General features: G+C 42.4%; 2 protein-coding genes across 3 annotated transcripts in view; both read right to left on the reverse strand.

The window, feature by feature from the left end:
* Positions 1–1,014: 1,014 nt before the first annotated feature.
* On the reverse strand, positions 1,015–10,699 carry sowahb (sosondowah ankyrin repeat domain family member B). The gene is made up of 5 exons (XM_080875381.1): positions 8,336–10,699; positions 5,987–6,223; positions 5,369–5,748; positions 4,997–5,184; positions 1,015–4,784 (listed from the first exon to the last, which is right to left on the reverse strand). The coding sequence occupies exons 1-5, from the start codon at positions 10,374–10,376 to the stop codon at positions 4,328–4,330; spliced, it is 3,303 nt and encodes a 1,100-aa protein (XP_080731507.1). The 5' UTR covers positions 10,377–10,699; the 3' UTR covers positions 1,015–4,327.
* A 116-nt stretch (positions 10,700–10,815) lies between these two features.
* shroom3 (shroom family member 3) overlaps positions 10,816–16,414 on the reverse strand; it is an 82,422-nt gene continuing 76,823 nt past the window's right edge. For both annotated transcript variants that reach the window (XM_080875380.1, XM_080875379.1), the window contains exon 26: positions 10,816–14,921. In XM_080875380.1, coding sequence (XP_080731506.1) covers positions 14,535–14,921 — 387 coding nt within the window. In that variant the 3' untranslated portion in view covers positions 10,816–14,534. The remainder of the gene's footprint in view (positions 14,922–16,414) is intronic.

The following is a 16,414-nucleotide window of genomic DNA, read 5'->3' on the forward strand; positions in this document are numbered from 1 at the left end:
GTGACATAAACTACAAAGGCGGTTTGAAAACAACATTCAGAACACGTGCAACAAGATATTAGGAACAAAAAGACCCAGAGGACTGTGTTCTTGATCCCTTAAAACTTAAGACTATTTCAGCTGATTATCCCAGAATAAAAGGGTTCAGCATATTTAAGAGATTTCCCCTCCTCACTCCCCCCGCCCAGCTTATATTCTGTCCCAGAATCAGAACTTTGTAAAATGCTGTGAGAGCAAAGGCTGCACGGATTAGTTTTTACACATGTATGCACACAGATAAAAGGGAAGCAGCTCAAACAGAGATCTCCCACACGTAAACCTGCAGCTTTGAAACAAGTCCAAACTAAAACGAGGGCCCTCCCCAGGTTTTCTTTTGTTTCTCGTGTGCTCTGTGCCTCTGGTGTCATTACAGGCCATTAACCTTTGTTCCCTGTATTGTCTCGAGCTCTCGGTTAGTCTCTGAGTTCTTGTAACTTCATCACATCAAAGGGCAGAACAGCGTCATGGTAGACGCACTGTTTCAGTCTCTCTGGCATTGGTGGACTTATTCTCCCTTTGTTTTGTTTCTGTTTTTTCCACCATCTTCCTCTTCCTGGACCTGGCTGCTGATGAGGGAGTGGAGAAAGCTGAAAATGATTACTTAAGTCACTGCTGCTAAAGGTGGTTCTACAAGCTGTTGAATCATGGGGTGTGCTTCATTTTTCACAGGTTAGGTTTACTGTAAGGATTTGGCACTTCACTGAGGGTTAAACTTTGGGCTGAAAAGCTTGGGAATGCATTAATGTCAAAGAAGAAACATGCCTGTGAGTTTATTTTGTCAAAATAAAAGTACCACTGATCCAAATGACGTCAATCTTAGCACCAAACTTACTCAAGTCCCCACCAACACACTTGCTGAGTTTAAATTTGGATAAACAGGAATGACGTAGGGAAGGACAAATGGAGCATGATTTCACAAATTTATAGTAAATAACTTTGGCAATAACATATCCCAGCTGGGTGTATTATGAGACACTGAAATGGAGTGGAATAATGCTACAGGTCAGACCGGTTATATAGGAAGGGACTTTCTGCTGCTGAGCTTGTTCAGACAAAAACCACACATACACTTACATACACACTTCTTTCTACTGAAATACCCACATTACATAATCTAAAAGTCATGTTTTGAATCCTCAAAGAGGATTTTAAAAAAATTGCCTTTACAGCTACAAGAACAGCAGCACCCTGAACCCTGACTAATATTAATTTCCTTTAAGTCCGCATAATGTGACTGTTAAGCAGGTTTCAAGTCCCCATTACAGTCATACCCACCCAAACACAACAAAAACACAACAAATCAGGATTGAACATGCCCACAAGCATGAAGAACAGTCTTGAAACACAGAAACAGAAACCCTCACACCAATGTTTCACAAACACACTCCAGCATGCGATCTGACTTGCAGAATTTATATTTAATTGCAACATTTCAGACTCGACCTTCATCAGGCCTTTCAAATATAGATACAAAAAACATATATCCAACTGTGAAACATATTTAATATTCAGTGGCATTAAAAATATAATGTGCATCTGTCAAAGTAAACAACAGACAAATTTACAAACAAAACAGTCAAATGTAATGTACCCTGGTGGTTGTGAAAGGATAATACTTGTGCTTTTACATGTTTTACACCGCCTCAACTTCAAATTCCTCCTCAGCATTTTACAAATTCTCCATCAGTTTTTTTTTTTAATTTCTTGAATAGTTTCTTGAGTTCCTCTGGAAGGTCTGCTAAGAAGCATTTAAAAAGGGTGTAACACAAAGTGTTTATGAGAGAAATTGTGATACTTGGTGGTGGTGCACATATAGCAAAATGTCAAAGATGTCCAGTACAAATTTTACATGTTTACTTGATAATTGTAAACTTTTTTTTCACATTTAACATTCACTCATTCATACAATCTGTTTTTTTGTAACGTTACATATTCACGATAGAAATTGGGTAAAATAATAATCAGTCTCACTTTGACAACTGATAAACTGAAAAGAAACAAAGTGGTGACATTGATTATAATTTGTCACAGTAATTAATATAAAAAATAATAATAATAATAATTTTGTCCCCTATCCACCAGCTACAACTTCAGTTCAACTGTGACAAAAGTATAAACAAATGCAGAAAAGTGTAAATTTAGATAAAAGTACAACTTTTCAAAGCTTTTCAGGGACTGTAGGAGAGAAAGTTAGCTAATGTTAACTGTTATTGACTACTTCAGGCTAATGAATATATGAGCAAGTATTAGCCATCTGAAGCTAATGGTCGCATCAAACCCTGGGGTCAGCCAAAATTAGCTCAACTAGTAGTAGTAGTCAGCTCAAGCAAATAGTTATATCAGGCTAGCAGCTGAAGTTAGCTGACAACAGCTACTATTAGCCACCTCAAGTTAATGTCATGCTAGACTAGTATCCAAAATTAACAGACATTGAATAGCAATAACAATTTCAAGCTAATGGTCATTACTAGGCTAGTAATCAAAATGACCTGATAATAGCCAATTTTAACCTTTTCAACCAAATATAACACTAAGCTAACAGCCAAAGTTAGCTGACATTAAATAGCCTTACCCACCTCAAGCCAGTGGTCATGTTAGACTAGCATTAGCAAGTGACATTAGTAATTTAAATTGACTACCAGTAGCTATGTCAAGCCAATGGTCACCAGTCAAAATTGGCAACCACTGAAAACCAAACTGCAGATGTTGACAACAACATAACATGAAAACAGTCAAATTAAAAAGGTGGAAAAAATAATGCAAATGTTAATTAAATGTGTAGATTATTGGCACTCAGAAAATACAGACAAAGTTGTAAGCTAAAGGAAGAATTTGACATTTTGGTATATGTGCTTATTTTTGTTAAACATTATTATGGGTTCATATCAACAACACAAATGCATACTCCCTAGGAGGCAGTTAATTTGTGCCAATCTAATTCACAAGTTGTTTTCCGAGTGACTTTAATTCTTGATTTGTCTACAATATCTTTATGAAGTCACACTAAACACTGGTTAAAAGAAAGAGGGGGGGGGGGGGGGGGGGGAATCACTGAACAAACTGATGGATGATGTGTAAACAGCAGGAGGAATGTAAAACAGACATTAACAAAGCAGCGGTGTGTACTCCAAACTCTAAATAAGTATCAGTAAATGAATCACGGCTGAAACTGGAACTGTCTCTCCTGTTAGCCTGCAGCTTGTAAACGTACACCTTGTATGTTCTCCTGTCACAACTGCAAGATAATAAAGTCATGCTGAAAACCAGTCAAGCGCTCGCAGATCAGATCCCCGCTTAAACAATCGCATTCTTTAGATCATATTTCAGCTTCTTTGTGATACAATCTCTTGTTAGGCATTCAAAGTCTGCCATGGAAACTCATGATTCTCTTTATTGCAGTTGTTTGGCCTGAGCTCAAGGTTTTGGCCTTCAAAAAACTAATCTCTCTTTTGTTATAATAAGAAGTGGTGAAATATTATACGGCATATTTATCCAGTTGGAGAGGCTTCCAACAATCAACAGCAGAAAAGGACCTACAAATGAGGCTTTAAAAGCAAAGCTCACAGCTGCTGTTGAAAGAGCTGATTTATCTGTTTATAGGGTTTTATAGTTCAGAAAGGTCTTCACAGAGGAGAGAGGAGGCAGTCAAGTCCTACATACCCTGAAAATGTGCAGTTCTATATATCCACTGTGAAGAAATCCTGTTTATCCTGTTGCATATTTTCAGTTTCACTGAAAGAAAGGGCGATTATTGGTATGCCACTGCTCTTTATGTAAAACAAGATCATTCTTAAAAATGCGTGTTTAGGAACTACCAGCATTACCACCAGAGGGTGTGTTGAGTTTTTTTCTCCAAAAGAGGTTTAACCGCTCCCCAGGCAGGTATTGAGGTTTTTTCACATGATGTCATGCAGTCATTGTCATGTCATTGTGTCTATTTAATACTTGTTTCTGTGTTAAATAGCTAGATAATTAATAAGGTGGTAACATTGACTGCTACTGTGAACACTGTAAAGTTATATTAAAGTGAATTATGCAGTGGCCTAATCAGCATGGCTTGTTCTTTTAATAGTTTCTGGCAGTTTTTGCTGGTTTCAGGAAAGGAAATATTTTTCACTACTGTATGAGAATCACTGCTGGTGCCCAAGCATATGACAAAGGAACAAGTGTGACAAACAGTTAGCTGCTTCTTAATCTCTGTCTTGGTAGTTTTTAAGACCCGCGGACCAGCTAGCTGTTCTGACTATTCCATGTTGCAAGACTCTTGAAACAAGCTTAACCCTGAAGTTTAAGCTGAGGAGTTCACCTGATTTGCTTGAAATCGTATTAACGATTTGTGTTTAAGCAACGCAGCGAGTGAGGTTGCCCGTTTCACCTTCGTTCTACTCGCAATTGTCAGCGGGCTCTCTCTTGAAGCTGAGGAGGCATGGTGACGCAGGTGGCGGCTTTGCTTCTGCTGCTGCTCCCAGCTGGTGTTTGCCATCTCGACACCTTTCTTTCCTGACATAACGTCCTGCATCGGCGCTGCGAGCAAGTGGAACATTTCCAGTGGCGCGTCGAGGCTCAGGTACTGCCATGGTCTCTTACCTGCCATGTCTCTCTGCTTCACATTAGCTTGGAACTTCTTGATTAGCAACCGAATGATGTTTTTGTGACCATGCATGACAGCAATGTGGAGAGGCGTGTGACCGCTGTTAGACCTGGCGTTTACGTCGAAGGTAAGAGAGTGCTTTTCAATTCCATACCTGAAACCGAAAATGGATGATGGATGAGTGCCATTTATCATCTATAAACAATAAACACATTAAAGATTTTATAACGCTGCTGTCAACACAAGAGAGTCATGAGTGGGTCACTGGTCTACCTTCCACTATTAAACCTGAGCAGACAAAACTAGCACTAATCCGCACAAGTACTTCAGACGTTCCTAATTATAGGTCACAAGTTTGCTGCGTACCCTAGAGTGTTGAGGACTCGGTGGTCGCCGTGTTTGGCAATCCAGTGCAGTACAGTGAAGCCTGAGATGAAGTCTTTTTTGTTGAGGAGGGACGGTTCCTCTCTGAAGAGGGTGTAGATTTCCGGCCAGTTGCCCGCCGCCGCCTTAACCAGCCAGGTATGTTCCCTCGGCTCCAAAGGAACCAGCGACTGATGACAGGAGCACATAATTTTAATTAATGAAGCCTCATCATGTATTATATGATATGTGTGGGGCAAAAGGAGAGTATAGGTTTAATAACCTATGCTGAAAGCATGTAACCTATGAACAGGTGAACAGTAATTAATACTTGTGATTATGTTAATCACAGTTGTTAGTTTTAATAAGTCTTACATGTCGACCGTGGTTGTCACGGTGGTTGGAGGAGGGCGAGGCTTCTGTAGATAGATTCATCTTTTCTCCTTTTGGCTCGTCCAGACTGGCGAGGCTGTGGCTTCGAGGCGGCGTGGAACAGGATGATAATGAGGAGCACGACAGATTGTGGCGGAGGCTGAGCGAGGAAGAAATCCGGTGGAGGCGGCTCCTCCGAGCCTCCTCGGTTCCTCTTCCTTCCCTTGCCTCCCCCTGAAGAATCTGGTCCAGGTCGGCTCCCATGCTGAGGGACATCCTTTGTTTGGTGCTCATCCGGTTGGTGGCACCAGGGCGTTGCCGCAGGTAAGGTGAAGAGACGGAGTCATCGCTTGACACTGCGTCTTCACGATCACAGAGATCACCTTTTAGACAGAGGGAAGCGTTCAGTGTGGTATAAATCATCGATTCCCACCCAGCGATAAAGGACACCAGGCGATGGTTATGGTGCAGGTGGGAAAGTAAAGGCAAGTTTGAAAAGATGTTACTTAAAATTTTGTTCCAATTAACCAATTTGAACATGAAAAACAGGGCTGATAAAGGACAGAAACTGCTGTTTTAAATGCTTAGAAGTGAATAGGGAACTTAAACTTCGGGTCAGACCTGTGGAAAGATAAAACGGCGCCACTCGGCCCGGAGAGGATTGGTTCTCGTTGAGCTGGTCAGTGGAGCGACGTAGCGGTGACGAACGAGCTGAGGGCTCCTGCTCGTCATAGAGCTGACCGGTGGAGCGATGCCAAGGCACTATTTTAGTGTCAGCACGACTCATCATGGAGTCCGACATACCCTCTTTGGTTTGTTTGACAGTTCCCTGGATTCTGGGCACGCCTACAGGCACACCTGTTTTCACGGAAATGTTACAGAGACAAGTCAACAGCTGGATTACCACTTTTGCTTAATGAACCTCGGGCAGAGGTGCATACACAGGAAACCCAAACTAAGGACGCCAGCTTATTTAAGTACATACTGTTCATTATGTGTCAGGCATGAGTTGGACTCTATTACTGAGATGAACTTTGACGTAGCTAAAATGTATGGAGGACCAAAACTGACAAAAATCTGTCATTCATAAATATAATAAATGTAATCATTTTCTTATCAATTTGCGAAAATGTACTATTAAAAGCCCCATAAGTGTGTCTCAGGCTATAATCACTTATTTTATGTTTTAAGTTTTAAATAAATAAAAGACTGTTGGATTAAATAAATAAAGCTTTAAAAAAAATTAAGTATCACTTCTGACTATTAAGCTGATCATTTTTTTAAATTTCTTTTTAAATTTACTCTTCTCCTACCAATTGAACAGTATGGAGGACCACAACTGTCAGAATCTTAAATGGCCTAAATGAATGACTAGCTCAGGAGTCTTTACTTAATTAAAAAAAAAATAAAACATCCCCTTGTGATTATGGTAAATGATATAGATCAAATATGATTTGTATAGTAACATTTTGTAACAAATAGAAGGACAATCTATCATTTTCACTTGTTTGTGTTAATATACTCTTCGGCCACTTTGTCAGGCACACTTGTTTAACTGCTTGTTAATACAAACATCTAATCAGTCAATCAAGTACAGCATGTAACATGTTTAAGCATGTAGAAACGGTAAAGTCGAGCTGTTGAAGATGAAACTGAGGATCAGAATGAGAAACAAAGGTGACTTAAGCGACTTTGAACGAGGCCGGTCTGAGTATTTCAATAACTGCTGATCTAGTGGGAGTAAATATCCAGTGAGCGGCGGTTCTCTGGGTGAAAATGCCTCGTTGATACCAGAGGTGAGAGGAGAATGACCAGAGTGTTTCAAGCTGATAGGAGGGCAACAGTAAGTCAGATAACAGCATGTTACAACCCAAGTATGCAGTATGCAGACACGTCAAACCTTGAAGCAGCGGCAGAACCAGAGTCATTCCCATCAGCTAAGAAAAAAAGAAACTTCACACAGGCACACTAAAATAGGATGAAATTAGAGGGGGATATCTTCCTGGCACAGTTAGGGCTCCTTAGTACCAACTGATTTTCATTTAAACCCTATGCCCTACCTGAGCATTGCTTGCCCTTCCCTTTATCACCACAATGTTCTTATCTTCTGATGGATACTTCCAGCAGGATAATGGACCGTGTCACAAAACTCATTTTCTAATATATAACTGTACTCAAATTGCCTCACTCATCACCAGACCAATCCAACAGAGAACCTTTGGGATGCGGTGAAATCGGAAATTCACATCATGGATGTGCAACTGACAGTTCTGCAGCAACTGTGTGATGTCATCATGCCAGTGTGAACTGAAATCTCTGAGGAAAGTTTGCAGCACCTTTTTCGATCTCAGCCAATAAAAATTCAAGCAGCTCTGAAGGGTCTGGCCCAGGTGTACCTAATAAAGTGGCCGTGAGTAATTTTACAATAATAATTTCTAAAATGTAACAAACAAAAGCAAATGTATTAGGTAATGAAATAAATTAAACATCAATAAATGAATAAATACACAGATCTAGATGCTTGTTTACATACATATAAGTTTTTCATGTGTCACATAAGAGCTTGACTTTTTCATCCAGTGAAAAGTGAAAATTCATAATGTAATTAAATGCACCAAAATTAATATTAAAAATAAATAGAGGCAATAATCTATAAACTGTGACATAAGTTGATATTTCTTTATTTTATTTTGTATTGAACTTTCAGCTATATTGATTTTTAAACTGATTTAGTAGTCATTTATTTTGACATATTCATTTAATTTCATTTACTTTCTGCATTAGTTTCCACATTTCTGCCTGTGTATGACAGTGAGGAGGTTCTCCTGAGAACATTTATCGCTGACAAAGTCAGGGGGAGTCATTGAGACCGGGGAAAGAGTGATTTTGATGGGGGACCATTTTCAGTGGTGGATTAATACTGACAAGCTTCTAACCAGCTAACATTAACAAAAAGACCTGCTAGCGTACCTGCTCTGATCTGCAGATCCGAGGAGCTGCTGGTCCATCCCAATTCTCTGGTGGAGTTAGACGGCGGCCACTTGGTGCTGTGGAAGCCGCCAGCGGACGAGGGCGAGTAGATGCTGCTGTGGCTGGACGACATCAACGGTCCGTCGCTCTGATTGGTCCCTGGTTTGGGTTCCCTTGAGAGTGGTGAGTATTGGTGGCCCTGCTGGATGTTGTGGTGGAGTGCCGTCTCCAAAGGCAGGCTGCGTCTGGTGGTCTCGCCCAGTTCCAGCCTAGGGCCTGCAGTTTCCTCCCTCAAACCTAGATAGTGAGGGCTGAGCTTTTCCCCTTCAGCGCCCTGGATGTAAATCTGTGGGACAGATGAAGGTGCAGGCGTGTCTATGATGCATGGCGATGAGGAAGACATGGCCCTCACTGTGTCACCGAGCGGCACATTCAGTGGCCACGCTCCTCCTCCTGAACCTCGCCTCATGGGGACCTCCTCTACGTCATCTTCATCATAACTCACAGCAGTTTTATAGCTCTGTCTGTGCTTCAAACGCCTTTGGGTGAGCTGTGGAGGCACAGGAGGCTCCTGATGAAGACCACCTTCTGGAGGCTGGGGCCCCCTTCTGAGGGCCTCAGTACCCTGAATGTAACTCCTCTGGACTGAGGAAGGAGCAGGCGTAACCCTCCCCGGGGCACTGAGTGGAACACTAGGGGGCCGCGCTCCTGCTGCTGAACCCTTCGTCACTATGACCTCCTCTTCATCATCTTGGCTCACAGCAGTTTTGTAGCTTGGCCTGTTTCTTGCTCTTCGGTGGGCATGCTGAGGGTGAACATCCCCCTCTGGCTGCTTCCTCCCTGTGAGGACCTCAGGGCCCGGGCTGGTTTCTCTATGAGGAGATGCAGGTGTGACACCAGGAAGTGGACCAAAACCCCCTCTCAGCTCTCCCCCTTTAGATGCCTGATCTGGGGCAGGAGGTGTAGGCAGACTGGGTGTCTTTAGCTGTGGTTTCTGTGGGATGTGACTCACCGTCTGTGCTGACACTGGTCGCACAGAGTGGTCAGGTGCGCTGTGTGCCTGCTGCTGTCTCAGGTCAAAGTTGCTGTTATTCGGAATGACCCTAGTTGGACTCCGAGGGGTGAGCATTTGCCCCTCAGTACCCTGACTGTAACTCTTCTGGCCTGAAGAAGGAGCAGGCGTGACCCTCCCCGGGGCATTGAGCAGAGCGCTCGGGGGCCGCGTTCCTCCTGCTGAAATCTGCGTCACTGTGATCTCCTCCTCTTTCTCCTCTTCATCATCTTGGCTCACAGCAGTTTTGTAGCTTGGCCTGTTTCCCGCCCGTCGGGGGGCACGCTGAGCATGAACACCCACTTCTGGCTGCCTCTGCCCTGTGAGGACCTCTGACCCTGGGCTGGTTGCTCTGTGAGGAGGTGCAGGTGTGACACCAGGAGGTGGACCAAAACCCACTCTCCGCTGCCCCTGCCCCACTTTAGAAGCCTGATCGAGAGCAGGAGGCGTGGGCAGACTTGGTGTCTTCAGCTGTGGTGTCTGTGGGCTGTGACTCACTACCTGTGCTGTCACTGGTTGTACAGACTGGTGTACCTGCTGCTGCCTCAGGTTTAAATTCTCCTGCACGCTGTTGTTGTTGGTCAGGACGAGGCCAGCCACAAGTAGGATTGTTTTCGTTGCAGTTTCTCCCGACGGGGCGGGTGCAGTCGCTTCTTTCTGCTGCGGTTTCTGTCGCGGCTTGTTAGGAGCGGCAGTTTCGGCGTTCTTCCCGACCGGGACGCACGGAGGGTCGGAGGAGCCCACTTCATCCCCCTTACCTGGGACATATCCTCTGAACTTCTTCCTGAGGATCACATGAGACACTCCGTCCAGCTGTTTGACGGTGGCCACGGAGTTGACGAACTTCTTGAAGAGCTCTCGGTTTCGGTCCTGGTCCGCATGATCCCGAATGAAGTTTTTGAAGTGCAGAACCAGGTCGGAGTTTTTCACTGTGCCTCCGCGGCTCTGGAGGAACACCAGCACCGCGTCCTGAGTGAACTCCGAGGCCATTGCGCTCCGATTAGTGCCTTATGCAGCTCCTCTCTTTCTCTCCCGCCCTGTTAGTCCCAAAGGTCAGGAGCTGTTTCTGTCAGACCAGAATAAACTCCGCCCACCCCAGGTATTTAACCGCATTCTCACCTGCTGCATCCCCGCAGGTAACCCGGATGTGTGTTGAGGATCTAAATGAAGTGAAGATGTGAGCTCCTATTTCAGGAAGCAAATGTGCAGTAAAGCCGTGATAATAATCATGTGTTTATAGCACTGCAGACAGGGAAGCGCTAAAACTTCAGCAGGTTTCTGTAAAAGGTCCGAGAGCTCGCCTGCTGCTGTTTTACATCATTTAAATATCCCGATTCTTTCTAACTTTATTTCCACTGCAGTGATGATATTCATCTATATGTGTGTGCGTGTGTGCAGGTCAACAGGATGAGAAGAAAGAGTCTGATAGTATTTACAAAAACATTTATTTAGCAAAAAAAAAGTTGTTACTTTTTATTTATTGTTCTTAAGTCTTTCAGAAAACAAACATTGAATTTCATTCAACAATAAACCAGAATCTTTTCGAGATATTCTTTAGTGCCTCTGAAAATAAACAGTAATCAACAGTACAACTGGGGTTATAGAGGAGGGCATGCGGCAGTGTGTGTGTGTTGTACTGCTTGGAGAATATTTAAAAGGTGCTCTCAAAACTAAACACGTAGGCGTGGAATAAAAGTCAAAAACCCTCCACTGATCAGAAGCAAATAAATATCATATACTGCAGAAATGAAACCATTCGGAGTCTGTATGAAGGGACGGGAAGCCAAATGGTGCCTGTTATACAGCAAGGTGAGAAAAGTTTATAAACCTGATCCTCCAATGAGTCACAGAGGATCTATGGAAGCCTAGATATGACAAAAATGTATCAAACAAAGAAAAAATGTAAGGATTAAAAATAAAAAGGTCACCATTTTGCACTTGTTTCCTTTTGTACTTTACTCACCTGACAACACATTTTCTGTGTTTAAAAAAAAAAAATTACCTAAATTTATTTAAGTAAGAAGTCAGTGGGGTCAACTGAAACAGAATTAAAGGGACACACCACCAATTTTAAGTCAGTTTTACCACCATAATGTTTTAAATCTGAACATCTCTGTTCAGGTACGTGTGTAAACACAGCTTGAGAAATAATCTCAGTGAGTAACCAAACTCATATTTCAAATTTTTCCAGGGACGCCTGGCTTCAAAGGCCAAAAAAGTTCAGGTCCTACATCCTGACAGTTTTAGATTAACAATTAAAAAAAAACAGCCACCAGTTGAATTTGTGTCAAAACGTCAGCACAGGGATGTTGGATTCGACACAGAGTAAGGCTACGGGTATTTTCAGTATCAGGCAGAGAGGGAGAAAGAGCTGAGGTTAAATGACATACTACGATGCCTCCTCCACCTAAATGAGGTGTTTTATGTTATGTCCAACTGCGAGGAGGCCTGGTTCAGACCCGGGATGCACTGGAGAGATTAGATGTCTTGGCTAATAGAAGAGCTGGAGGAGGGGGCTAGGGAGAGGAGAGCTCAGACTGCTACTCCCACAGCCTGCACTCAGATAAGTGGCAGAAAACGAATGAATGGATGGATAAGAGAAGAAACTGATGCACAGGCAAATCTGGCATCTAAAGGTTTTACAGTGTGGGTCTTTCTTTTCTCTGAGAGAGCTGGACTGAAAGGAGTTTAAAAATATGTTTCTCAGTTTTCTATGAAACTGAAAGTCGTTCTGAAAGAAGGATAATTAAAATAAAATGTCATGTTACATAGTGGGAAACATATTGTTAATTTAAAGGTTTCCTGGAACTGAAAATGTTTCTATAAATGATCCGAAAGTTAGAACATTACAACCTCTCAACTGTAAAGGTTTGCTTCTTCTCAGCACCACAAAGTTAAATATCTTTGGGTTATTTTTCCGATTATTCTTTTTTAAGTTGATATCTGTTGGAAATCAGTGGATTTTAAGGTGACTACTGTAGCTGGCAACATTTCTGACATAAAAACCCCCTCCAAAGTCCAAAATTGAACCAAGATGAAATCTGGAAGAAATCTCAGCCTGTGAAAGTCTTTGGAATGGTGAAGCGTCAGACTTGATGAGAGGCATACGACAGTGTTTATGGGTCAGTGTGATTTCTGCTGCAAACAGCAGTGGGACTGCTACAAAGTGCTACAAGCTGCAGATGTGCAGACAGCAGTGGCAGTAGTTGTGTTACAGTTTAACATGACAGTGACGATTACAGTTCGTCTTCAGGATTTTTTTGCTTTCTGTCCAGTGAAACGAGATCATAGTCCCTCTGATTTTGGTGTTCATTAAGGTTAAGGTGATGTGAGAGTGAGGCAGGCTCTGTGGAAAGATGGAGAAGATGATGATCTTTTAAAGATGGTGGTGCTTTCTCTTTGGGAGATAACTGCTCACGTGCACCAGCTATCAGATAGAAAGACCTCATGGAGGAAGGTCTGAATGTTTGAGGCTCCTGAAAGTATCACCAGTCAGTTAAAGGACAATTCCAGTGTAGTAATATTTAATTTACCTCCATATGATTTATTCTTGGGCTCTACTAGAGTAGCTTTGCATAATTCACAGTTTAAAATAATCTTTATTTGTCTTATACTGGGGCAACTCTGCCTGTAACAAGTGGATTTAGCTCTTTCTCTTGCAACAACTGCAGGTGGTGGAGTTTAAGCCCATCTAAACAAAGGATAACACCCTTTACAGAGAAGCAGCTGAATGAAATCAGAATAGAAAAGCAAGGAGATTGTCCACTAGTAACTATACCATGGATGGTATATTAACTATACTAACCCTAACCTGAGTACACATAGTCTACAGGGTTTTTCATTGCTCTATTTTGTGCATTCTCCTCCTGCCCTGACCTGGAAATCAGTCTAACAGAACCATCTTGAAGAATGTCCCAGTTTCTAAAAAACATCTGGAGGTCAGAGCAGAGTGAGGATACACAAGTGTTTTATGCCTGAAAGCTCCACACTGAAGCATTCATTCATAAATCCAGCGTGTTATTTTCCTGTTCTTTCTATGTGTTTCTGCTTCAGTGTTCTTTATGTAATTGGCTATGACCCGTTTTCTGTAGCCACCGTGGTGTCACATGTTTTGAAGCTTTGATTTTTTTTTTGACTGAGCCCATAAACTCATCAGGAAAATGTTTACACAGGTCTCAGCAGTTTTAAGGCACTTGTGTGTTGACATTACTTTTTAAACCTGGAAGCTACGTCTGTCTTTTGTGTGTCTTTGTGTGTCTCGTTGTGGTTTTACTTCCACTTTTGAGATTGCCTGCCCTGCACTCATGAGTTTCACCTGTGTGTGACTGTTCCCACCTGTGCCTCAGGACTATATACATTTGAGTGTGTATAAATAGTCCTGTTTGTCTCTTCATCTACCTCGCATTACTTGCACTTCCAGCACTCCTTTTTTTGTGGATTTTTTTTGATAAGAAAATGAAGGCTTGCTGTGTAAAATACATCAGTATGAACTATATGCCACATTTCATGTGTAACGCTTTAAAGCAGCAGTGCCTCATTTTGTTCTTCCCCTTTCTTTGTGTCTCTTCCTCACTTTCTCTTTTCGGTTCTCTGGTGGAAGGAACTAAAATGCAAGAAGAAGAGGTGAGGAAGTACAAACTGAGAAATGGGTAAGAAGGATATGTGTGGGAAACACTGGGTATCCCGTCTTTATGACACCATACAGATCCCAGAGTAGAAAAACCTATGTGAAAGTGAAACTTTGGCCATGTTTAATCCATCACTGAAGCAGGATATATATAACAAGACCCCCCCCCCCCCCAAAAAAAAGCAGAAGAGGTCTAAGTGTTTAAAAAAATGGAGAAAATCATCCACCATGCTGGAAATGTCCTTTGAAGGATTTGATGATAAACTTTCCTGGTAATCCTCTGACCTTAAAATCACTCAACCAGCAGAGTGTGGTTAGAAATATTGTCTAGTTGCTGGCGTTGAGGTGAACAGAGGCCTAATGTGCAGTCAGGCGTGAACAGAAAGAGGCACATTAAAGGCTTTTCTTCATGTGTGAAGTCTGCATAGTCAATTCAAAATGGGCGGAGCCTGTTTTGGGGCATCCTTCGTGTAAAGCTCCTTCAGTTTTTATGGTGCTACCTGTCCTTCGTGTTCATGATGTCACAGTGATGTCACAGTGGTAGATCTGACCACGTGGCTAGGGCTTATAATTGCAGCGGGTGGAAGCAGTGGTGGAAACAAAGAAGAGCAGGGCACGGGGCTTGCTGCGGGCCAGCCGTTGGCCTCTGCCAGCTCTGCTGGTAGGCTCTCGGCCAATCGCGTCAGCTGCTCCTCTCCCCGTCGTATGAGGTCGTCCAGGTGTCGCTGGCGGATCAGAAGGGAGGGCTTGGTGCTGACGAAGCGCCGGTAGTCTTGGAGTTGGGGTTCGCTGAGGTAACTGGACAGGATGGCGTGGACCACGCGCTGCCGCCGGTCCAGGTTCTCCTTCAGCTCTCGAGCGTCTTCGGTTTGGCGAAGGAGGAGAGAGCGCTTGTGATTAAGGGAGTCCTGAGGAAGAGGAAAACAAACACATATATCAAACACATACATCTATATATCTTCTTTGAAGGCTAGCTCTGTGGTCGGCATGAAGCTGGACACTCTGGTGACAGTGGCAGAGAAAAGGACATTAAAGAAACTGATGGACATTATGAACAATGCTGGGCATCCTCTGCACACGGCCATAAACAATCAGAAGAGTCTGTTCAGTGACAGGTTGCTTCTCCCCAAGACAAGAACTAACAGACTTAAAAACTCGTTGTCCCACACGCCATCAGACTGTTTAACTCCTCTCTGGAGGGGAGAGGGAGGGGAAACAGGAGGACAAAGGAGGGGGGAACAACTAAGCTGTAGTGCCTCTTCACCTCACTGTACAATACCTTGTGCAATACTTTTTGTAAATAGTCAACAGTGCAATAGACTCAATACTTGAAATGTGCAATTCACTTGTATTTTTATTTTTTATTCCTATTTATTCTATTTATCCCCTTTGTATATTTTATTTATATTTGTCTCTGTATTTATATATATATGTGTGTGTGTGTGTGTGTGTGTGTGTGTGTGTGTGTGTGTATATATATATATATATATAACAATTCTGTAACTGTAACTTCGGTCGTTGCTGTGCTTTTTTTGGAAGTCGAATTTCCCAGAGGAACCCACCCGAGGGATTAATAAAGTTCTATCTTATCTTATCTTATCTTATCTTATCTTGTTTATATATTTCAAAATCACATGCCAATAATGCTCGTCCTCGCTCTCCTGTAGCTTGCATTTTTTCCTGTTTATTTGTTGCCTCTCCACAAGGAAGGGAGTTCTTTCTCCCTACAGTCCCCAAGTGCTTGCTCACAGTGGATCTCCTGATTATTGGGGTTTTCTTTCCAGTGTTGCAGTCTTTACCTTATCTTTACCAAATGCTTTGAGAGGACTGTTGTTATACAAAGAAATTGTCTCTAATAACTGCTGTGTTTGTGTTACCTGGGGAAATGAACTTAATGCAATAAGACATTGCGACTTAATTCTTTAAATCACTACCATGTACTTTATAACAGTGGCACTGGGTAAACAAGTGGATAGTACTTCAGCTCCCCCTTGTGGCTACAGATGGGAAAACTTCTTTCTTTTACAAAGTGTTCTTAAACGTGACTGCAAAAAAAAAAAAAAAAAGCTCATTAAAGTATTCATAAACAACCGATAAGATGTATAAAATCAACTGTTTGATCTTCTTAAAAAAACAACCACTGAACACAACTGACTGCTTTTATAACACATTTACCAGAATTGGTCTGAGTTTGAGGCCAGGGCAGCAGATAACCACGAGGTAAAAGTTAATATGTCATCTTTGAGTTGACTCAAAAGTTTAGACCTATTATGTCGTCGGGTGAGAGCAGATAAAGATACAGCAAACATTAACAGAGTCAAACATCGATTGTCTTCACTGATTCAAGCTCATTTTTTTTCCTGTGTGCTCCTTTGTTCAGAAAAAGGGGTTGAAATAAACT

The sequence above is a fragment of the Rhamphochromis sp. 'chilingali' genome (assembly GCF_963969265.1).
Source record: "Rhamphochromis sp. 'chilingali' genome assembly, chromosome: 2".
Lineage (NCBI taxonomy): Eukaryota > Metazoa > Chordata > Actinopteri > Cichliformes > Cichlidae > Rhamphochromis > Rhamphochromis sp. 'chilingali'.

Excerpts from the sequence above, each read along its gene's own strand:
- sowahb (XM_080875381.1), bottom strand. The coding sequence starts at position 10,376 with ATGGCCTCGGAGTTCACTCAGGACGCGGTGCTGGTGTTCCTCCAGAGC. Across the intron at positions 5,185-5,368 it reads GTGACAACCACGGTCGACAT|TCGCTGGTTCCTTTGGAGCC; the intron begins GTAAGACTTATT and ends TCCTGTCATCAG. Across the intron at positions 4,785-4,996 it reads CGAGTCCTCAACACTCTAGG|GTATGGAATTGAAAAGCACT; the intron begins GTACGCAGCAAA and ends TTTCGGTTTCAG.